At 43.5% G+C, this 24,075-nt stretch overlaps 1 protein-coding gene across 3 annotated transcripts in view; it reads left to right on the forward strand.

Moving 5' to 3' along the window:
- The first annotated feature begins 681 nt into the window (after window positions 1-681).
- The window catches only part of MCOLN2 (mucolipin TRP cation channel 2), a 49,554-nt gene continuing 26,160 nt past the window's right edge, over window positions 682-24,075 (forward strand). The window contains exons 1-4 of one of the 3 annotated variants that reach the window (XM_031679574.2): window positions 682-812; window positions 14,481-14,640; window positions 20,644-20,817; window positions 22,538-22,691. In XM_031679574.2, the coding sequence (XP_031535434.2) occupies window positions 736-812; window positions 14,481-14,640; window positions 20,644-20,817; window positions 22,538-22,691 (565 nt within the window). In that variant the 5' untranslated portion in view covers window positions 682-735. Of the gene's footprint in view, window positions 813-959; window positions 1,402-14,167; window positions 14,200-14,480; window positions 14,641-20,643; window positions 20,818-22,537; window positions 22,692-24,075 lie in introns of those variants that run through there. The other 2 variants (XM_072974077.1, XM_072974078.1) reach the window with 2 other exon arrangements.

The following is a 24,075-nucleotide window of genomic DNA, read 5'->3' on the forward strand; positions in this document are numbered from 1 at the left end:
TCCCTGGAAGAGAGGCTATTGGTCTGTCCGGACTCCCAAGCCAACATCACCCTTAGCTGAACGTGGCATTTGGGTAAGCGACAGCGACCCTCACCTCTGAGATTCCTGTCCCGTTTCCCACAGGCGTCTTGCTTTGGCGCTCCTGGCGGGAAGAGCAGCTTGGGCTCCCGCAGTCCACAGCTGGGACCCTGAAGGTCTGCTCCGTCCCTCTGTGCCCGCTCTGGCTTCCCAATGCGACCGAAAGGCCATTCGTTTTTCTTTCCCCTCTGCTTCTGTAGCACTTCTAACCTCTCCGAAATACGCCCTTTGTCACAGAGTTTTGTGAACCTGCACTTCAGAATAAAAACACGCCAAATGAATGAAAGAATTTGTCCAAATGAACCTGTCGATTTAACGTGAAGTCCTGGAGGGAAAGGGCCATGTCCTTCCTGTCCCAGTGTCCCCAGTACTCAGCCCTCGGCTTGGCCTTCAGTCAATGTGTTGTGAATGCATCCGAATACAAATGACTTAAAAAAATAAACGAAGGAATGGATGTAGAAAACCAAAGAATGCAGAGACCTAGGGAGGGAAGAACGATCAGGAGCCCCCGAGGGCAGGGAGTGCGCAGCCCGGCCGCCCGGGGGCGGTGTGGAGGGCGCGCCGGCCGCCCCGGCGTTCCATCGCCCGGGCCCCTTCAGAAGGCGCTTCTCCCCGCCACGCGGGAGGCCTCGTTCCCCGGCTGCTCCGGGCAGCACCATGGCTCGCGGCGTGGAGGTGCTGGACCTGCCGGTGTGGAGCAGAGCCTCGGGTCGGTCCCAGAGGCCCCGCTGCAGGTCAGTCAGTACCCCAAGGGCGATCGCCATGGGGCCTCCGTCCACCCCACGGTCGCTCCCCGGGGCACCCACGGCCGCCCCCCCACCCCGGGGTGCCTTCCTCCTTGGGTCTCTTTGCGCGCGCACCTCTGCTCCATTTCCCGTGGCCCTCCGCCCGCCTCCCGGGGCTCGGAGAGGCTGACCCGAGGAAAAAGTGCCCCTGGGCACCAAGTTGAGTAGCTTTCCGTCCTCTCCCCAGCTCGCCCAGCCCAGGCTGGAGGCGACGGGCGGAGGTGGGGACTCGGGGCGGGACGGAAACACCTGGCCGTGCGCCCCTTCCCCCCGCCTGCGCGCACCGACCAGAGCCTGGCAGCCCCGCCGCCGACGCCGCCCGAGCGGTGCCCGCCGCACCAGCGACCCGCCGCGCCCGCTCTGGGGCCAGGGTCTGCGCGCACCAGGCGACTGGCAGGAAGGGTGCGAGAGGAGGGGCGCCCGCCTACGAGGGATCCAACTGCGGGGGAGGCGTTGCCCGCAAGGCCGAAATGCGTGTGCATTGACGGTCTTCTCCTGCACCGAATCCGGAGCGCCGTGGAAAGTTTTGAAGGCGCAGGTATGGCCTGGCCACATTATCCTTTTCCCCAGGTCGGGAGGCCAGAGGAAGGATCAAGTGTCTTTAGGTTAACTGTCAGGTGAGGCGCCTGAACTGCATCTTTCTGGATACTGGACTCCGGAGAAATCATCATCAAGTGAATGGCTTTCCTGTTCTCGGCTAGAGCTTTCTTGCTGCCTTGCTCATAGTAACTGCTTGCAGTTAGTTAAATCAGGCTGGGCTTTGCCTTCCGGAACAAACAGGCCTTTTCCTCAGGTGGGAGGGTTATAGCGTGGTTAACCCCAATTCCTCTGCCTTTATGAAAAGGCGTACAGTTCAGCCCGATGGTGCTGCCAGGGGGCCCCACCTTCGTGGTCTAAGCTCCAACCACCCAGCCGTGCAGCTGAGCCCTGAGCCGGGGGGGGGAGGTGAGTACAAACAGGCCTTGGCTCCCCTTCTTCTGCTCGCAAAACACATAGAGTAGTGGCCGTTAAACTTTCCTAAAATAGTGTGGAGACTTTCTCGCCTTTCCTGCGCGAAGCTCCCCATATTATAAACGGACTTAATTCTAGCAAGGGAAGCCAGAATTCAAGGGGAGGATTTACTCGATCTCTGGTCGCTGTCCAGATAAGTATTTAACTAATTCCAAGCAACTGTGGCATATATTTTTAAGACTTTTGAAAGACCAGTTTTGAAGTAGAAGACGAAACTTTGGTGCAACTTTTTTGGCAGCTGGATACCTGTGAATGTCACCTCAAAATGCCAGGGTATCATGTAATCGATAAGCCGTCTCTCTTAATGCTAAGTGTTTATTTTTAACAAAGCAGAGGGTAGAAGTTATGCACTGCTTCCATCTACCATAGTCCTAACATCACTGACCTAAAAGGTCTGGAGCAATTTGACTCTAGGTTTATTTACTATCTTCTGCTTGGACTGATAAACAGGCTTATGGTGGGTATGGTGTATAATTTTTTTTAAAATCTTGACTTCAGTATTTTTCTTAGCACATTTCCTTCAGGACTTAAATGGTTTTATCACATGCAGTGAGTATCTTCAGAAGCTCCCATTCTTAGAGTAGAGGACACACACTTGGGTGTGCGCATAACTGGGTTTTGAGGGGAATCAGATTTGGATTGTCTGGCTGTACAGTACCAGTGGGGAACAGAGGATTGTGTTTCATCTCAAACTGAGAGTGGAAGGAGTCAGTGAGAAAGAGATAGGAGGGGGTGCAAATTCTGATCTCTTGTGTTGAGGGTATTAACCATATGGTTCTCCCAGAGGTAGGATGTGGACTTCACACTTCAGAAACTACTCACCACCTCTGTGATGTACCAACCAAACAGCACAAGTTTGGGGGAATCTGGTAGCCTTTTCCTATTGAGTCAGCCTTCTCAAAATGTTAGCTCATCTTCCTCTTCCTACCTCAAGACAAGTTAAACTCCCATTACTGTGAACTCGCCCTTCTCCTTTAGCAAATCTTCCATAAAGCAGGTTCTGTGACTTGGATGCTTTAAAAACAGGCACATTTCCCACACTTCTGATTATTTCCATGCAAAAGACATTATAATAGTGCCTGTTGTATTTAATCTCCTGCACTTGAAAATGGGTAAATCCTTATGAAGTGTTTGAGGAGGCCACGTTCTTTTCTCCAAGGAGGAGCATATCAAAAGTGGCGTTTTGAACAATAAAATAATGCATCTAAAATATCTAATGAGGCAAGTAGGAAGAGTAGGGAGCCAGGTTTTGTACAGCGGGGCAGAGAATACAGAACTGAAAGTCAGGGGCGATCATACACACAAGCTAATCTCTTTGGCCAAGTCTTTACCAGTGAAGTAAAACCTGGCATAAGACAATTCTTAAAAGAATGATTCATTATAACTTTAATTTTAGTGGAAAAACTGGTGGCTTCCTGAGGCTACAATTTTCAAAGTGGCCAAAATCATGGCCAAAGAAAACCCATGTGGCTGTGAAAATTAAACGTGGAGTCTTCTCTGAGGTTGGCCTGTTCTCTCTAGCTGAGGCCTGGAGTCCAAGCTCCACGTGTCACTTCTCAAGAATGAAATCACCCTTCAGTGAGCTCTTCCATCATGTGCTCTGGGCTTCACGGGAAAAGTCATTTTATTTCCAGACTTGATTTTCTTTGTCAAACTGCAGGATGCTCTTAGTATCAGATGCATAAAGCCATGTTATGATTTGTTTACATACTTGTTCGCTTTGGCAACCATCTGAGGTTTTTCCTTCCCACTTACTTTTCTCAGCCTGTAGCTGAGTTTTTTACTCTGTTTTGAGCTTGGCCCCACCTCCTTTTTCTGGGGGTGACAAGAGAGCTTTGGGGGTATGTTGCCAGTAGGTCCTTCTTGCCCCCCAGTGGGGGACTGCTTCCTTCTTTGAAGTTGTATTTTGGTATCTCCCCTTGAATACCTCTGGTGGTTTCAGCCTAAAACATCTACCAGGTAATAATTAGTGACTAGTGAGGCTAAAGATTCAGGAAAATTGTCCTTGGTGTAATTCCAGGAGACACACAATTTAAATGGTGGGCTTTAAAAAAATCCTATCATGTATAGCAACTAGCCAAAGTGGCAGAGATACTGCGGATCTAGGGGTTCGCCAGCTGCCACTGGGGTGGGCTTGTCCAAAGATAAGGTAAACTCATCCAGTGGTTTGAGGGAAAAAATGATTAATTATAACTTTAATTTTAGTTGAGTTATACCTTTATAATTCCTATTAATTTTACCTTTCCTTAGGGAAAGTCATCAGTGTGACCTTGTCAAATTGAGCGCTTATTGGAAACGTTAGAGGAAGCAAAATGTAAGGCTGTAATTCCTGTCACCTTCCCCAGCGCTACCTGCGTTTAGAATCCTGTGTTGCTGAGAAATGGCGTTTTGCTTTACTTCTGTCTCTGACCCAGGGAGCTGATTCTTCAGGATGTGTTGTCGTAGGGGGTATGGCTTGCTCAGAACAAGCACTTTTTAAAATGCCAAGTCTTAGTTCTGCTTTCCTGCTGGCCTGAGGCAGCAAAGTGGTGATGGGAAATGATTTTATAGGAACTTGGTGGCACGATTGCCTTTAGGGAAATTCCTGAAGGTTGTGGCATGTTCATCTTGTATGGGTAGCTCTAGTGGAAAATGAAAAGCCCCTGTAGTCTCTTTTTTCTGGGTGCTCCTCAGAATTAGAATGACCATGCCATTTATGTCCTGACAGCTGTGCTGGGAAGGTAACTAAGTTTTCTTTCTTTGACTTTTTTTTTTCTTTAATTTCCTTTACTATCCAACTATCCCAGATCCTGATCATTTTCTCCCTCTCTTTCGTGAGATTAGCACATCATGAGAAAATCAGTTCATTTAGGAACTGGTGTGAAAAACAAAACCCAACAAAACTCATGTGGGAGTTCTTGACATGGGGCTAAAATCTTCCATCTGCCATATTGCCCTGGAACATTCACCCTGGGGCCAACATGGTCATTCCTGTAGAAACACTGGATTTTTAATCTTTGCATTTTCTCTCCACTCCCATCCACCACACACAGACTAAGGGCAGGGAAATATTTGATTACTTAATACGTACTATTGGACTCTTTGAAATAGCTTATTTTAACTTATAATGATAACTCAAGAATTCATATCATTAAAAATCAAGAAAATATGGAAAAGTTGAAGAAGAGAATTAAGATCACCTATAATACTACTTCACAGAGATTACCAATTTTTTTCTGGTGTATGCCCTTCTAGACTTTTTAAATGTATATATGTGTGTGTGTGTGTGTGTATCTCCACATTTTTGGAAAAATGAGATCTCAATATGTTTACTTTGTAATTCTGAAAAAACTTAACATGTTATAGGCATCTTTAATCAATACAAAGTTGCAAATAGATTTGCAGTGAACATTTCTGAAACCGTCATTTTGACTGATTATTTCAACACTTGTAATACAAATCCATAGAAGTTTGATTTCTAGACCACAGATACTAGTCTAGATACTGCCCAAGTGCCCTTCAAAAATTTACATTTCCCTTCAATAGCAGTTTTTTTTTGCATTATTGATAAATAAAATCTATGATAGACTTTCACCAATCTGACTGTTAGTACATTTTTGTTGTTGTTAAATGTTCATTAGTCTGTTCTGACCCTTTACCTCTTACTGTATTGAGTTGACCTCTTATTACTAATTTGGAGATCTCTACAGGTAATAGTCAACTTTTGCCTGTTACATTGTAGACATTTTTTCCCAGTCTGTCTTTTAACTTTTTGAAGTCTTAAATTTTTCTGTTAAAATCTGTCATTCATTTTCATTGGCTTCTGAATTCTCTTACGCATAGAAAGGTGTGTTAAATTATGTTTTTTAAAAAAATTCTATATCTTATGCTTCTATCATTTTTATTTTTTTTAATGTGTCTCAGTTTTATTTTGCATTTTGCATCCCCTGAGGACCGCAGGTTTTCATAATAGAAATTCATTGAATAATTCATTCTTTGGAAAGACTTCAGGAATATTAATTGAAGTAAAACACAGTTTCTAATCAGCAAACCAAGCAACTAAATTGCCTAAAACTCTCTAATATATCTTGGCTAAGCAAGACTTTTAAGTATATTTTTAATTCAGTTTTTCACGTCAATATTGTGGACTGTCTGTTGTTGTGGTTGTGCTTTTTCTGTTACATTTGTTGTTGCTGTTTTTCATTTGATCTTAGTGGGTACTAGCCAAGGGAAAGTTCATGCAGTTAGGGTTGTCATCTTCTTCACTGGCTCATTTCTTTTTTCCAAGAAATATTCATTAAACACCTGTTATGTGCTCAGTACTCTGCTGTATGCCGGCGGATACACTGATAATCAAGACCTGGCCTTTCATGAAGTTCTCTTGGAGGGAAAACTGATAAACACTGCAATATCAATTAAGTGATGAGAGAGGCTGTGGGAAGGCCTCTTTTAATAGAGTGGTCAAGGAGCCGCTCTCAAGAGGTGCCAGTTGAGCTGCACAGTGAAGGACGAGAAGGATCCAGATGTGCAGAGAGCTGGGAGAATAACAAGAGGGGCGATGACAGGCAAGTGTGCATGCCCAGAGCAGGGAGGTTTCCAGGGCCAGGAAGGAGGTGTGGCGTCGTGAGGAAGGGGAAGAGATGGAAAGGAGCGGGCAGGAAACTTTTAGGCCATGGTAAGAGGATTGGATTTTAGTCTGAGAGCAGGAGGAGGCCTCTACAGGGTAAGGAAGTGGTGTCTGTCCTACACTTCTAGGACTACCCATCTGGCACTACATGGAGAACTGAAGCACTGCTGCAGTTGTCAAGCAAGAGATGATGATGCTTTAATCAAGGAGGCTGCAGTGGATAGAGAAGGGGACCGCTCCATGTTGGGCTTTGAAGGAAGACTTGATTGAGTGGGTGTGAGGGCTGAGGAAAAGGGGCCTCAAAGCAATGCCTCTGGAGCAAAAGTTCCTGTACTTTGCTGCACGTCAGAATCACCCGGGAAGCTTGTCACACTCTCAATGTTCAGCTTATACCCGGGCATCAATTAAAGCTGACTGTCTCAGGGCTGGAAAGCTGGGCACTGAAACCTTTAAAAATTTCCCAGGTGATGACTGTGCAGCCAGTGTGGAGAACGACTGACGGAATGAAGGACTGCGGCTGAAACATCTGGATGAATGTGTGTGATCACTGCATGGAGCAGATGTGTGGAGAAGAGGGTGGAGGGTTGGTATGAGAAACCAATTAGTCATGTGGGTGGAGTTTCAGGGGAGAGGTTGGAGAAGGGAGTCTGATCAAGAGAGACATTTGCTGCGGGTGCAAATGTGTAAAGTCCACATCATGTGGATAGTATTAAAGCCACAGGACACGAGGAACTCTTCTAGAAGGGAGGGTAGAGGATAGAAGAGCCCTGGACTGTGTCCCGAGGCACCCCGGCATCTGGAAGTCGGATGGAAGAGGAACCAGTAAAGGAGATTCAGAGATGCCCAATGAAGTAGGAAGAAAACTAGGGGGGCGAGGTGTCCTAGAAGTGGAGGGATGAGGTTGTTCCAGGGATGTAGGGGTCAGCTGGATCCAATGCTGCCCAGCCACGCAGCCAAGACCTGAGAAGTGGCTGTTGGAATCTGCAGCAAAAGGTAGTTCACTCTGAGCAAGTTTAAGGCAGTGGAATGAATGGAAACCCAAAGTTTGCTTTTGAGAATTTGAAGCACAAAAATACCTTGAGGAAGGTAAATGTTGGATTCCTTCCATCACATGGCTTTACTGTTTTTTTTTCCTTCTCATTGCAATAACATGACCATTTAGAAGTCTCCTGAATTTATGGACTAGGATGCGAAATTATCCCAGTTTCAAATATGAGAACTGTTTGAAGCATTAGTTTATTTGAACATAACTTTTTTTTTCTTTATTCCTGACCATCTTACAGGCCATTGCTCTTTAAGAAACATTAATTCAGGGATCAGGAAGGAACACTGGACAAGAGAGTCAGTAAAATTGGATTCTTCTAGTTTGGGGCAAACTGCAACCTCAGGGCACCTTAACTGCCTCATTTGTAAAATGAGGAGATAGGAGCAGGTGATCTCTAAGGTAAGGTTTTCAAACTGGGTGCACACGAGAATTACCCGGGGGAGCTTTTTAGAAGCCCTGATGCCCAGGCTGCACCCACACCAATCGGGCCAGAATCTCTGAGGGGGGAAGCTGGGCACCCCAAGTGACTCAGTGTGCAACCCAGTGTGAAAACAGTGATCCTAAGATCTTGTCTAGCTCTAATACTGAGTTATTCTGTCCTTGGTCTAAATACACTCCTGCCCTCAACAAAATTAGGAAGAAGGGAGGAACAGATACTGGGGGGTGACTAGCAGTGTCTGCCATGGGAGGTCTCAAAATTTCCCTTCCAGACTTCCTCTCACAAGGAGGAACTGAGGAATACTCTTCACAAAAATGAGGGAATAAAGAAAGAGGTGGACATGGGATCCAGGAAATGTGGAATCCAATACAGGAAGGAGGTGAATGGAATTCCCAAACTGATGGCCCTGAGTAGGTGTTAGAAAACAACCAGTGTAGTTGGAACAGGAGGATGTGGGCTCCAGGGGGAGATGGGGGTTGACAGCTTGACTGTATTGAAAGGAGCTGGCAGACTCAGCCGGAATTTGTTGATAAAGTCCTGGTTGATATGGAGAAAACTAAGCAAATGGGAAAAAAGGCAATTAACTTCAGAAAAAAAATTTTTTACAAGAGAGAATATAAAATCACAGTGTACCAACGGCTCAAATGTAAAGACTAATTGCATATTCACTTACAAGTTCTGAATGTTAATTTATCCCCCCCCCCCGAATTTTTTTATGGAAGGACTGAGCTTTGAACCCAGGACCTTGTGCATGCTAGGCATGTGCTCTACTGCTGAGCTATACCCAACCCCCTCCCATAAAGTTTTAATAAAAATTCTGGATGGGGTGGTAGGGAATAAAAATTTTGGATTGAGGGAAAGTATATCTCAGTGGCAGAGCACATGACTAGCATGCACAAGGTCCTGGGTTCAATCCCCAGTACCTCCATTAAAAAAATAAATATAAATTAAAATTAAAAAAACCACTTTATCGGAAAGTTGAGTAGGGAGAAAAAGTGTTTGCTGGTGGGTGGCAGCTATAAGAGCTAAATCCATATTTTCCACAGGAGGATATAAATTGATAATATCCAAAAGAGGAAAAAATAGTGGAATAGTGTTGTTCAGAAATATTAAAATAAATAAATTGGGGGAAAAAAGAGATAAAAGTGGTTGCCCCTAAGGGGCAGAAATCAGGAGTGGGGCTCATTATAGTCCATTTAAGATTATGCAGACAATTAAGTTTTGAGCAAAAATGGCAGTGGGAGCAGATCATGCAGAGCTGCACAGATGTCAGCTCCTGGAAGGCAGACTGGTGGTGCTGTTCACTGCGATGAGGATGCAGGAAGGAGGACAGATCTGGGGACTGGTTCACCCTGCGTCCCCTGCCCCATCCTCTGTGACTAGGAAGTGCTAGTTGTGAATTAGAAAAAGCCTTCTATTTCTGGTGCTGCCGCTTCAGTACGTGATACCTGAACAGGCCTGAAAGAGGAAGAGATACCTGCCAAGGTCATATTCCATTGATTTGCTGGAGCTTGGGGAACAAGCATCAATTTCTCTTGAGCTCAGGAGTTTATAGTATCAGCTCGGGTAACAAAACAGCAACCACATCTCAAGTATGGCTGCAGCTCTGGAACACTGAAGTAGTCCCAAATATTTCTGATACCTTAACCCCATCAGTTAAAAGAACATCCATTCTCTCTGAGTGAATATTTATACATTGTATGTAAACCATATATCCTATGAAATAGGTAAAATGAACATTTTAAGGGATGAGACAGATGAGGATGTTAAGAAGAATCACTAATCTCAAACTCCTAATTTATCCCTCCCCCTCCTTTCCCCTTTGGTAGCCGTAAGTTTGTTCTCTGTATCTGTAAGTCAATTTCTGCTTTGTGTAACTGAATCACTATGCTGTACACCAGAAACTAACACAGCGTTGTAAATTAACTACACTTCAATAAAAAAGGAAAAGAAATGTAATTGCCATATGCAGTGACTTTATATTACTGTGACTTTGCAGTATCATTACCTAGTATCTTAGGGTACACTATACACCCATAGGGCCAGATTTATCATTTAACAATAGTAGATTTAGTCAATATTTTAAATACTCTTTTGATAAATCCGTCTTTTTTTTCCCCCCATTTCTTTTCAGATCAGATTTGCTTTTCAGCTGTTTTTAACTCACGGCCCACAAAGTTTATGTTAGGGAATGTTAGCGCTCCCATTTTCTTGATGTTAATTTAGGCTTACATTGGGTTTTACAATGAGTCTAATGTTTTGCGAGAATCTTAATGTCCCTTGCCCACTTTGTGAGGGTTAACTAAAGTGGGTAATATACTCTAAAAAATGCTTAAATGGGCCCATGTAAACTGTAAATGGTGGGAATATGCTGAAAACCAGTGAGGGAACCACCATGAACCCATACTCTGGGAAGTGGCACTCTCCCCAGAATGACGTGCATGAGTCAAATACAGGCATCCGGGCTTCTGACCACATGAGGGTATCTTGGGTTGTAAAACTCATACACTGAAACTTATCAATCTTAATTTCTCTTTGCTCATATCCCAGTGGATGGTCTTGCATACCCTCTTGTGTGCATGCACCCCGCTTTGGAGGCCACTGCAGTAGAAAACAAACTTTCTTACCTCTTTTTGAGTAGAGTGAGGGTCACGCAAGCTGGAAAGCAGTAGCAGTCTGAGCTGGCTAGCTTATTTGCTGAGCAGATTGTGCTAAAAGGAACAAGGTACCATCACTGAAACTGGTGTGTGCATTCTTCCAAGGCAAAGGTCAAAAGCCTTCACAAGTTCTGTGGGGGTTTATGTCCTTAATGAGGTTAAGAATTGCTGGTAATTTGTTCCATTTTGCTTTTTTTAAAACTTCAAGTTTGCATAGGCTCTTTTAGTCATTGATTTGATAAAGCTGGAATTGCCCTTGGTCATATGATAGCCTTCAAATGAGCTGACATCACACAGCCCAGATTATCTGGAAAAAGAGGAGATTTTCTTAATAACTGATGGTAGCTTTGCTGGACTTTCTTCCCAACTTCTCCCCACAGTACCAGTCTCAGTCTTCCTGCCTAAGTACAGCTTCTCGAACTTTTATTTAGCCTACTGTGTGGGTAACTTTCCATTCTATTCAAATCTTGTTTTTAATTCTTACAAGTACTATGCTTTTTTCTTCTTTCATATTTGGGTCTTTGTGCCATTTATAAAGCTTACACAATCCAGATTGTATGCTTCCTAGGGTATAGCAAAATAAAAATAATTCATAAGAGTCATGATTGCTCATATTTATTTCCTGCAATTTCAATTGCATGACTGCCCTGCAGTTGATGAATACGTGCAACTTAAATCCTCATTGATTTCTGTTCCTTAACTGTTTTTATGGTGTAGTCACTTTCACTTCCCCCGGTGGTGTTCCCCCCAGTTAGCAACTCTCTGTCCTTTTCTAAACCTGTTGGTGATTTTCATCATTTGTGATGGAAGCTTCAGTATTCCCCCTGCTGATTCAATTCTTGCTTACAGAGTTGTGACTGCAGCTTTCAGGCCTCCTGTACCAAACACCCAGCCCAGTTCTCAGCCCTAGACGGGGTGTGTGTGTCAAATGCAGGAATGTTTTAGACTTAGGAGATTGTCCTGTCTCTTTTTGGTTTTTAGTTTTCCCTCTTTTCTCTTAGCACATTTTTTTTTGCACCATTGTATTTTTTGTTATAGTGTTAAGATGCCTGGTTATATGTATGCCTGTGCACACACATGTTACCTACCAGGGAACTTGGGGAAAATCCACAAATTGAGAAGAGTGGAGCAAGAAGGAGACTTCAGAAAAGTAAAGTTTAGAAAGCTTACACATTTACATTTTCCTTGAGATGCCATAATAATAATAATAATAATAATAACAACAACAATATTATTATTATTATTAATTTGGTGGGGGGAGGTTTATTTTTAGGAGATACTGGAGATTGAACTCAGGACCTTGTACATGCTAAGTGTGTGTTCTACTACGGAGCTATACCCTCCCCCGGAGTTACCAGAATTTTGGAACTAACGTATCATTAATTTTTTTGTGTGTTTCTATCATTCTATCATCAAGTTGACCACATTTGACGAGTATATCCTATATTTCAACTCAGCTCTTGTACGCTTGAAGGGAAAGTTTTTCATGCTAGCTTTTTAATTTTTCTTTTTATTCTTCACAATGCTAGCAGGGCTACAACTCCTCTCTAAATACCTAAGTGAATAACTTCGGGAAGGGTGCAGAAGTATGAATAATTTAACAGTGAGTGAGCCCCGTGTTTATCATCTTCTACTTTGCCTTTTTTTCCCTTGCCTGAGACTTACCTTCTTAATAAGATTTCATAGTGTAATATTAACATCAGTTATCATTTCTTTTAATTAATTTATTGTTTTGGTGGAAGTACTGGGGATCGAACCCAGGACCTTGTGCATGCTAAGCGTGTGTTCTACCACCGAGCTATACCGACCGCCCCACCCCCCTTACCCCTTATCATTTCTTGAACATTTAGTGGCCGTATTAGTTGAGGAAACCAAAAGCTGGAAGAGTTACTTGAAGCCTCTCGAAAAAATTGGGCTGCATCAATTCTCTTCTCTCTGTTCTCTCAGCACAAACTTCAGTTAGAGCACTTAACACATTTTATTATGCTTTTATCTCTTCACATCTCTCCCTTCCACTGGACTGAGCTCCTGGGAGGCGGGAAGATGCCTCTGGCAGAGCTTGACACACAGGGTGTTCACAGGCGCTTGACCTCATGCCCTGTGTTTCACTCTACTGTTTTCGAGAAGCAACCTCCTCTTTCTCCAGTACAGTGGTTCTCACCCTGAAGGCCAGGGTGTGTGTGGGGGAGGGGTTTCCAGGGGCTAATTCTCAGGGTTCGGTCACAACTTTTCAGATGCCCTTTTTATTTTACTAAATGAAGAGACGTTGTGAATCATCAGTTTGGACACATTAGCAGCACCGATCCACTGAAGTGCTGGTGGTTAACGCTCAGTTTGGTTTTGCTCAGACATGCCCACAGAGGCTTCCATAGGCGTGTTCTCAGGGGTTTGAAGGTTCACGTGGGAGGATGTAGCTCTCAGGCACAGTTAAGATGCCACCTTCTTGGAAATGCCTCCCACAATGTTCCTCGTCCAGTGCGCCACAGCACTCACCACTCCACGTGATATGACCTGTTAGAGGATCTCCCCTCGGGCTCTCAGAACCCGGCTCACCCGAGATAGACTCCTGCTTCTGTAGTATGTTTTGCATTTATAGTACAGCATCCACTGAGCTATTTGGTAACTTGTGAATCTGCACTCACAGTTCTGTTTCTCCTACTGGATGCTGATCATCTGAAGGTCAGGGAACCTGTTCAGCTTCGTGTCCCAAGCACCCAGCACAGGAAGTGTTAACCTTAACCCTAACCCTAACAAAAATATATTCTCTTTGTGCTTTAGGTTAGTTAGATTGAAGGCTTCAGACACAGCTGGATCCAGGAACTAAAACATTGTCATTAGGCAGTCTTGTCTGTTCTTCTGTGTTAGCTCCACTCTTTGGCAAATTCTATGATGGCTTCCAGGTGAGATGGCGAGATGACTTCTAGGAACTCTAGACTCACAGTCTATGTGTTAAGTTTATGATCCCCAAACTTTGCTGATTACATATTCACCAGTAGAAGTTAAGCACATATCCCTGATGTGTAAACATTTATTTAAAAATTGTATGCTACTATATACCACTGTTTTTCTATAGTTATATTACTTATTAGAGTTCAATGTTTTGTTTTGAAGATGAAGAATAAAATAGAAGTACTGATATTTTCTATTCTCCTAATGGATGTTTTGCACACCCCACTTTGGGGACTACTTAGTGAAAAGACTGAATCTCTTCCATCAATTATAATTACAGTCCTGTGGCCACATCTCATTGGTTCTTTTTGACCTAGCTTGGATTATGTGCCCATTCCTGAGTCCAGAGCCCTTGAAATAGTAAAAGAAAATTTTTTTTTAATGTATCATCTAACTAGAGAGATGCTTTATTTAATTTTTTAAAGATATTATATTTTGAAATCTTATAATCACCGATATATCATCCAAAGAGACATAATCCTTCTCCTTTCAGTATAGAGTTATAGAACAAATGTTCTCTTATTTCCATAACAATTTAATTCCATTAGTCTATACTAAATGTCTGTGACTTCACCCCTGGGGTATCATGAAAGTATTCCATCCAGTTTCTGTTAATATTCCAGTGACAGGTGAATGCTATATATTAAGATGTAGGAACTGACAAGTCTTGGAAATAAAATCCTATTTTTGTCATTTGGCCATTGTGGAAAAGGTGGCTAGCTATGAGTAAAGGCAGGCGCTAGAAGGTCCCGAATAATTTTCAGATTTCTAAAGTGAAAAAGAGTTCACTGGTTGGAGAGAGAGTTTTGCTTGTCAGAACGGGTAAAGCAGGTGAATGGGAAGTGTTATTCAGGAGCTCTCTGGATGGACAGGCTGTTCTGTGTATTTAAAAATTGATCTTCTGTGGCAGAGATTCAATGGCTCATCTCGATTCTGAGGTGAAAGAAGACTGTCTGAGGGAAGACCTGAAGTTTTACTTCATGAACCCTTGTGAAAAATTCCGAGCCAGACAACAGATTCCATGGAAACTGTGTTTGCAGATTTTGAAGATAGTCATGGTCACCACACAGGTAAATTCTGTGATCCGTTCGTTTTTTTTTTTCTTTTCCTAACCCCAAGATGAAACTGGTTTCATGTGTTCTGTCCTTGACTTTTGTTCTGAAAGGCCACCCTCACGTTCATAAAACTGTAAAATGATGTTGACTCTGAAGGGCAAGTGGTAGGTCGAAGTTCGGTTTAGATGACAGCTTTGTTTAAGGAAGTGATCACGGGTCATCTGTCCCAGGAACTGTAGATACAGATAACACGAGATCTCTATGGGAGGTGGCCTTTCTGTATCTGAATGAGGCTCGTGGGCTGCTGAAGGCTGCCCAGTCCAAAGCGATCTGTGTGCTTGAAATTGCTCATCTTTAAATACACTTTGGAAATCTGCACTTTGGACTGTTTGGATTTTGGATTTATGGAATGCTGAGTTTTCTGTTTATCAGTAGCTAAGTGCTCTAAGTAAACACTCCCCCCACCACCCACACCCCCCAGGCACTGTCAAGAGTGTCCCAAGGCTGCATGGGGCCCTTTTGTTTAAATTCAGCTTATTAAGCTCTTTATTATCCATCGCCATCTAGTTTCGGGGCTTGTGGCACTAAGCCAGTTTTAGGGAGGCTTCTCTGTAAGTAACTACATTTGAAACGTGCTTTTTTTTTTTTTTTTTAATGGAGGTACTGGGGATTGAACCAGGACCTAGGGCATGCCCTCTGCCACTAAGCTATTACCCTCCTCTTCCAACACGCGTCCTTTTAAAAACAGCACTGATTTGGGATATTAGGCTCCACTGGCAAACAATCATCCTGCCGTCCTTGTAAAAATGTTTGTAAAGATGTGATTTCTGGAACACAAAAATAAATGCCTTTCTGAAAAGACCTCCATATAGTTTTAGAAATGAGAGAGGCGGTCCCTGCCATTACTAAAGTCTCATCTTTATTCTGTGTTCATAAAGAGGTCTTGTCCCTGCGTGACACACCCTCTCAGCTCAAGTTTTAGGGTCAGCAAGTTCCTGTCAAAGAAACGACAGAGGCGAGATGCAGGGCCACTGGGAAATGTATATGCTTAGCATTTTTTTAAAAAAAATTTCATTTTAATTTTGGGTTTTGAAGATTCAACTCTGATAACCTATGAAATAGGCCTGTGGTAAGTGTTGCTTGGAAGGAGGAGATATAATGTCCCTTCTGCCATTTGGTTAATTTTAATTGTCTTCCAATTACTTCTCTGGCCAAACCAACTTCCTGATCTAATAATGTGACTAAAATCCTAATTTTCCTATGCACAAGGCCTCGTCACCCTCTTTGACTTACCTTCTTCACCCTCAGCTACTAAAATCCCATGGGTTTTTCCTCAAAGCTGCGTCTCCTTGTGTTTTGCCAAACTCACTGTCTTCTCTCTAGACTCTTCCCTTGTTAGTTAAAAATATGTATGAAGCACCTCATATGCCAAGAATTCTCTTGGGAATATAGCTGTGACCACGTTACCACGGACAGCTCACACGCAGCGCTGCATGTGCCACGTGCCAGGCACTGTAAGTGTTTCACGTTTGTTAGTTCATTTCACCCTCGCTGCAGTCTGTGAGGTAGATTCAATTTTCACCCACTTTGTGTGGATAAGCTTGTGGTCCTTCAGCCAGGAAGTGGCAGAGCGGGACTTGAGCCCCTGGGCAGTCTGGCTGTGGCACCTGCAGTCTTATTTTCATACTGTTTCTTTCTAGATGGAGATCCTCAGAGTTTGCACTCTAGCAATACAGATAAGTTAACTAGGCAGCTCCTGGAATTCATCTTCTGTCCACCATTCTTATCTCCGTACATACCAGCCCATTCAGTGCTCCTATCAGATTAACTTTTCTTAGAATGCCTTTATAGTGTCACTCCTGCTCAAAAACTTCTGTAGAATCCTACTTCCCACAGAATAAAATTTTGACTCTATAACCTGGAATTCACAGATGTCCATAGTCTCCTTCAACTTAACTTTCCAACAGGTTTTCATCTCTTATTTCCTCCCCAAATCCCCACCAGATGGCACCACCCAATGACTCCCAGCCCTGCCCTGTTTGTTCCTCCAAAACCAGAGGAATTCTTTCTCTCCCTCACCTTGCAGGAGCTGTTTGAAGTCCGCCTCCCCCACCAGCCTTGACTGAGTGATTAACACGTGGTTTTCCTTAGTTCGCTAGTACCCCTTCCGGGCTGCATCACTAACTTCACTTTTAATGCAGTATTTCTGGGGGTTAATATTTGTGTGTGGCGGGGGGCATACCCTGCCTCCGCTAACAAAACTGGGGGGGATGAAACGCGTGTTCCCGTGTAGGACCATTCTAGCAGGTTTTGCTCCTTGGGTGATATCTAACTGGAACAGATGTGCTGAGTATCTTTCCTGCCAATCCGCTTTCCCTCCTCCTCTTTTTCTATCTTTTTTAGCACTCCATCCTCGAGTCTGGTTGGAAGGGTGGCGTTTTCTCAAGGTTGATGAGAAGGAAACTTTTTTTTTCAGACATTCCTGCTCTGCATTCTGCAGTCATTTACAATCTTAAGAGAAGTTGTCTGCATTCTTTTGCTGGTTCTGCTCTTTCCCTCCCATGTTCTTTGTATATTATTAGAGTGGTATCCTGTGTTTACCTGGTACAGAATATTTTCTACTCCATTGATTTCATAATCAGGTCTTAAATTCACAATCTTTGCCAGGTTGGACCTAATGTGTAATTTAAAAAAATTTTTTTTAGTTGAAGTATAGTCAGTTTACAATGTTGTGTCAATTTCTGATGTACAGCATAATGTTTCAGTCTTACATGTAAACACATATTCCTTTTCATATTCTTTTTCTTAATGTGTAATTATTTTTCTGTCTTATATCATAGTCTCAGTAAATCTTAAGATCTAGTCAGTGGGGCTAGGGTGCATTTTTCTGCCAGCCCCTTTTAAAAAATAAAATCATTTGGCCAACCTCATCATCTTGTCACTCTTGCTCTGTAGGGGTGTTTGGTTCTGCCATTGCAGGAAGGGGACCTCATGATCTCCTTCCCAGGGTTTTTCTCCTCTACTGAGAGATGCCTGGGAAATCCTAGTCCTGCCCTGAGGCTGGGCCACACGTGTTACTCTATGAACAAGGGAATGAAGGAAATTTCTTGTTCTTGATGCCAGATGGGGGGTGGTTCCAAGCAGAGGTTATACCTCCATGATCTCTCATTCCCAAAGTTGAGTTGATGAGCTTTGAGCTTAAAGAAGCTGGTGGCTGAAAATATCAGCAAATTGAATGCTGATCTCTTGGTCAAGTTATTCATTCCCCACTCAATTCGGGGGTTTCTTTAGCTTAACTATGAGTGTGAGAAGAATGGGTCTAATATCCCCACTTCTAGAGTTAAGTTGGCAGCATTTCCATTTGAGAGGTAGTGTGGCCAAGGGGTCAGGAGAAGGAACCGGTGAGTCAAACAGACCCAGCTGGGATCCCCATTCTCACATGTCCCAGCAGTTCCAACCTGGATAAGGTACTTGACTTCAGGTTGCACGTGTATAAAATGGGATTTTATTCATCACAGATTCAGTATTTAACTCTGACATTGTGGTGGCCACTATCCCAGTTTCTGAGTATATAGTAGTGGGGAGAAAAGAAACAAATTCCTGTCCTTGTGGAGCTCAGTGTAATATCTGCCTCATAGGGTGTTGGAGAATTAAGTGAGAAGTTAAAGTTATAAATTTTAGGCACTCGGGACAGAAGAGTTGGCATTCCACACCATGCAGTGTCAGCCTTGTCCACTTTGTATCCCAGCTTGGCATGGAGTAAGTACTTGGCAAACTTGGAATGAAGAACCGAATCCGTGTGTGCTGTACTAGTTTTTTCATTTGTGTATCAGTATTTAATAAACCCTGAAATGGTCATGTGCGCATTGGGTCCCTGGTTTATTTTTTTAGCTTTCAAAAAGCAACATGGCCTTTCCTTTTCTGGCATTTCCTACAGGCCCCATTGGTAGACATCATATGCTTGAAAGAACGCTTAGCCTTCAGTTGATTTTCAGCACAGATTGGATGCTGTGGGACTTCTTATCTGACACTTCCCTCAGCACAGCTGGGTTTAGCAATTGCCCGATCCCTTGACTTGATATTTGAGGAATGTGACCTGGTGAGACTCAAAGGGTGTCATCTACGTACCTTCTCAAATGGTATTTGCAGTCCTGGAGAGCTAGCACCTAAATTCTTTTCTCTACAAGGAGTCTCAAAGGCAGATTTTTCAGTAGATGGAAATCGTGTGGCATAACACACATGACTTTGGAGTTAGACTGGCTTTCATTCTACTTCGGTGAGTTGGGCAACGTAATGAGGCCGAACCTCAGTTTCCACATATGTAACTGGGGTAACAGTAGTAACATTTTCATAGGGCCGATGTGTTGGTAAATGAGATAATGCGTGTAAAGCAGTTAGTACAGGGCCTGGAGTACGATAATTGCTGAAAAGCAGTAACTAATATTTTAAATTATTTAGCCTTGAAAAAAAGTCAGACAAAATTTAAAAGCTAAAGAAATATAAATCACTTAAAATAGGTAAGTTTGCATATGCAAATTAACATTTGTTTCATCTGGAAGGAGTGACAGCAGATAACATGGGTCAAGGTCATCAGGTGGAACGTGCTGATTTCATGCATGACAACAGCCCCAAATTGTTTTGGTGACTTGGCACGGTGAAGATTCGCAGCAAATTTTCTGGACTCTCATTGTCTGATAAAGCAGATGAGAAGATAAAGTGGGTCCATGGGGAAGGGTGTGTGGGGCAGGGCTTATAAAGGTTTGACTTCTGCCATTGCGTGGGTGTGTCGGGGTGTGTGTGTGCACGTGAGAGACAAGAGAGAGAGCTGTAGAGCACGTGTGAGGGAGTAAGTGTGCAAAAGAGTGTGAGTGTGTGTATGAGTGTGAGGGTGAGTGTGGAAGCATGTGTGTGAGAGAGTGTGCATTAGTGTGTGTGGAGAGGGAGGCTGTTTGTGTGTGTAATTGCCTGGGTTTGAGGGGGGTAAACATTTAGTGCTTGCTCATTTTCCCTGCTTGGATTTCGAAGAAAACCTTAGGGCAGAAAGAATACTTTCACTCCTGGTGAAGAAAGCCCTTGGGCACTTAACCTTGGGCTGGGATACGGTATACAGAGCTTTGATGCTGTAGGTCTTGGAGGCAGGAACCCTGAGTATAAATCTTACACAGGTTCTTGCAGGGCTGGAGGGACAATGATGTTACCTCTTAGTTGGAGTAAGTATTATATAGGCCACTTTTCAAAAACATTCTTAGAAAGCCACATGTGAGGCATAGTTATGATTTTTTAGAAATACTTATAATTCCTAAATTTTAAATCATTTTGATTTAACTATCAAACAGTAAAGTGGATGAATTAGTGCTTCACTAAGTATACTTGACCCTTGAACATAGTGGGTTGGTTTGTTTGTTTTTGTTTGGGGGGGAGGCAATTGTGTTTTTATTTATTTTAATGGAGGTGCTAGGGGTTGAACCAGGACCTCATGCATGCTAAGCAAATGCTCTACCACTGAGCTATACCCTCTCCCAAACATAGTGGGTTTGAACCATGTAGGTTCACTTGTACGTGGGTGTGTTTCGGTAGTTAAACACGACAGTGCTCCACGGTCGGTGATTGGTTGAATCCTCGAATTCACAGGGCAAACGATAAAGTCAGATTAACCCTCGCATTGTTCAAAGGTCAAATACACAGCCATTTTTAAAACAATTAGAAATTTAAGTGTAAGAAAAGTGGATTCAGACTTAACTGAATCCTTCCTCTTCTTCTCTGTCATTAAAGGCCAGTAAGGTGGTTAGTCCCTGGAAGTGGTCATGTCTCCTAATTTTATGCTATTTCAGGTGGCAGATGTAGCTTGCTCAGGTTACTTCTGGGGGAGAGAATTCTTGTATTTCGACATTGGTGTGATTAGTAAAGTGAGATTTTTCTTGCCGATGTTTATAGGTGAGGGTTGATGAGAGTAAGAAGGCATTTGCTTCCCCTAGTAAAGGGCAAAATCCACATACTTCTATTTGCTTTTCTTTCTAGCTTGTTCGTTTTGGTTTAAGTAACCAGCTGGTGGTTGCTTTCAAAGAAGAAAATGCTGCTGCTTTTAAGCACTTGTTTTTGAAAGGCTATTCTGGCACAGATGAAGACGACTACAGTTGCAGTGTTTATACTCAAGAGGACGCCTATGAGAGCATCTTTTTTGCTATTAATCAGGCAAGTATTTTGTTGTGAATTACCTCTACTTTAAGAATATATAGACGCTTACTCTTGTTGTCTTTGAAAAAATAATTATACATATATTAAAATATTCTAATTTAAATTTTGCATAGCCTGCCAAAAAAAGGTTTATTGCTGTTTTTTTATAGCTACATTTCCACACAATAGATTTTGCCTATTTTAAGTTTTTCTTTAAGATTTACATTTGTATTTATCCCTTCCTACCCACTACTATGGGGAGATTACCCAAATAGTCACATAGCTAAGAGTAAGCCCACAATCTCGGAAGGTCTGATGAGTGAGAGGCCAAACCTCAGATTCCAGGGTCTCAATTTTGATGCATAGCACTAACGAGCCTCGCTGAATGTTGAGTGTGGAGGAGGATACGCTATGTGTGTATCTAGGCAGTGCTGAGAAACCAGATTCTTTCTTTTTCATTCATTCATTCATTTACTCATTCAATAAATATTTGAGTACCTCGTATATACCAGGTACTGTTCTAGACACGGGGGACACGGCATGAAGGAGACAGACAAAACCCCAGTCCTTATAAAACTTAATTCTAGGGGGGAGAGCCAGACAAATGAAAAGGAGTGAAATGTAGTGCTGAATGCTGACTCCCTGAAAACACCACCAAAAAGCCGTGTGGATGAGCAAACCTGAGCCCACCGCCAACAGTGGTAGAGGAGGTGCTCCCTTGGCCGTTCATGCTCAGTCGAGTGTAGAGGGCAAAGCCCAGATATAGATCTTGAATTCTGGGTTAAGGCAGGTCTTTCAGTGAGAGGAGCTTGATAAGAACAGGGTGAAGATATTCATATAATAGTTTAGGAATGGTGGACATAGCAAGGTGAGGGTTGGGGGAAGGGGTGTTCAAAGACTCTTGAGAGTTAATTGACTAAATCTCCAAACTGATCATTTGTTTCAATGCGTTTTTTTTGTTTGTTTGTTGTTTTCTGGGGTTTTTTTGATGTTCCTGAAATAAACAATACAGTTGTTTGCAACTTTGATGTCCCTGGGCAAAAGTTTCCTGAAATAATAAAGTCCTATGAAGGAAGACAGGGGCCCGTAAGGCCCTGTTGGCGCAGATAGGCAGGTGGTAAATTCTCGTTAATGTGCACGCCGTGGGTGTGGGTGGCTCGGCCCTCAGTGGTATGCTGGACAGTGATAACTGGAATAAAGCAGGGAGGAGACTGGGAGTGCCTGGTGGTGCCTGTGTGCTAGTGATGGATGTTTGCAGTTTTCACTGGGTGGAAGGAAAGGCCTCACTGAGCTGGTAATGTTTGAGTCGAGGCCTGAAGGAGTGAATCTAGCAGATAGAGAACCAGAGCTTCTAGGCAGAGGGAACAGCCAAGGCCCCAGGCAGGAGCAAGTCTGGGGAGCCCCAGGAATTGCCTGGACGCCAGTGTGGCTTTGGGAGGTGGGGGGTGGGGCCGAGGGACCCTAGTGGGCTGTGAGGTCAGCGAGATCGGCAGGACCTTGGCTTTGGCTCCGAGGAGGTGGCAGCCTCTGTCTGCACGTTCACTGTGGTTTTGAGTTCTATGAGGCTTTGTGTTTCTGCCCAACCTGGGGATATTACCTTGGTATTTTATGTTGGGGAGTTCTATTGAGGGATATGATATAAGCACTAAAAACCCAGCTGAATATATATTCCATATGCTGTACCTTCTCATGAAACTCTTCAAGCTCGTAAGTGTTTTTATTTAACTATTTTTAATAGTATCATCGCCTGAGGAACATATCCCTGGGGACCCTTGGTTATGGAGAAAGTGAAGGCAACAGAATTGGCTTAAAAGTCTGTAAGCAGCATTACAAGAAAGGGACCATGTTTCCTTCCAACGAGACACTGAATATTGACAGCGACATTAAAATCGGTAACGCAGCGATGATTTCATTGTATGCCTTTGTCGTCTTCTGTACTAAGAGCAAAAACACCCACGTGTGCTGGCAACCCAAACGGAGCAGCTTTGCACTTGTGGCAGCCAACCTATTTGAGGCTTTGACATTTGCACGCAAAGCCGTTGGCTCAGGAACCTGCGGGCCTACTGTGAGAGGACCAGGAACACTTGTGGATCTCTTTGGTGCAACTCCAGATGGTTGGTTTGGGGGTAAAAGGACAGGTGTTTCCTGTCTGTCTAAGATTTTCCCTCCAGGAGGGGGCGATTAGAGTTTTTGAAAAAATAAGCCTCTAGTTGTTAAATGAGATAATGTGGGTTCAAATGCTTGGTATTTTTGCTTCTAATCATTTGTTAAGTATATTAATGCTCTTCAGAGGTGAATTGTGATAAGTAACTCATTTTCTCCTTTTGGAGGTTGTTTGGCAAAAAGTTAACATTTCATCGAGTAAAATTGTTTTATGACATCTGTTAGGAATTTGAAAGCATACCATAGGTTATTGCAAAGTATTTGACTTAAGGCTCTTCAGGTGTGGTCATTCATTCAGCAAACCCTGGTGTATGTGCTGGGGCTGTGGAGATTAATCGGTCTGAGCTCCTCCAGCAGCTGACAGGTGAGGAATGGGGGTCCTGGTGGCAGTGTGAATTTGGGGTGGCTTTATTAAAAAGAGAGCCTCGCAGTTCTTTTGACCGTATTTCCTATAACCCAATTATAGGGCGCCTTGGTGATACAACAGAACAGCCCCGCAAAACAAACGTTCTAATTCTGTTTCCACAAGCTACCTGTTTAGAATCTCTTCCTGAGTAAATGTGTCCCATACTCCTGACCCTAAAAGAAACAGACCATAAGCCAGCACCGTCAGGGTCCCCAGGTGGCCTCCAGAGGCCCATCTAGGTGTCAGTGGCTTGGGTCTGTGACCAGCAAGCTTCGAATGTCGCTTGTCTCCCCGCCTGCAGGCTTCGCTGTCCTGAGATCTGTTCAGTAGTCAGTCTGCAGGAGCTGACCCTGTTTCACTCTGAAACCTTCTCCTGAGCTGCCAGCTGGGCTCCGCTCTGCGGGCGGCTCCTGTAGCTGGGGTGGCAGTACTGAGTGGGTACCCTCTCTGCTTCCAGTGAGCCACTGGCCACTTGTCCTCTTAAAAATGTGAGACTGAATTGGATGCATCATACAACTATTTTCCAATGATTCATATACTGTTTTCCTCCATTGATTTTTCTTGGAAAATCAACTAAAGAAATGTGGCCAAAGTTAATACCAGTAGCTAGGTGGGCCGGGCAGTGCAGAAAGCCAGGTTTATTCCCCGACCGTTGGACTGTGGCGTCCTTGGTCATTTCCTTTCAATCAGAAGATGGAATATTTTTA

This window comes from Vicugna pacos, chromosome 13, assembly GCF_048564905.1.
Source record: "Vicugna pacos chromosome 13, VicPac4, whole genome shotgun sequence".
NCBI lineage: Eukaryota > Metazoa > Chordata > Mammalia > Artiodactyla > Camelidae > Vicugna > Vicugna pacos.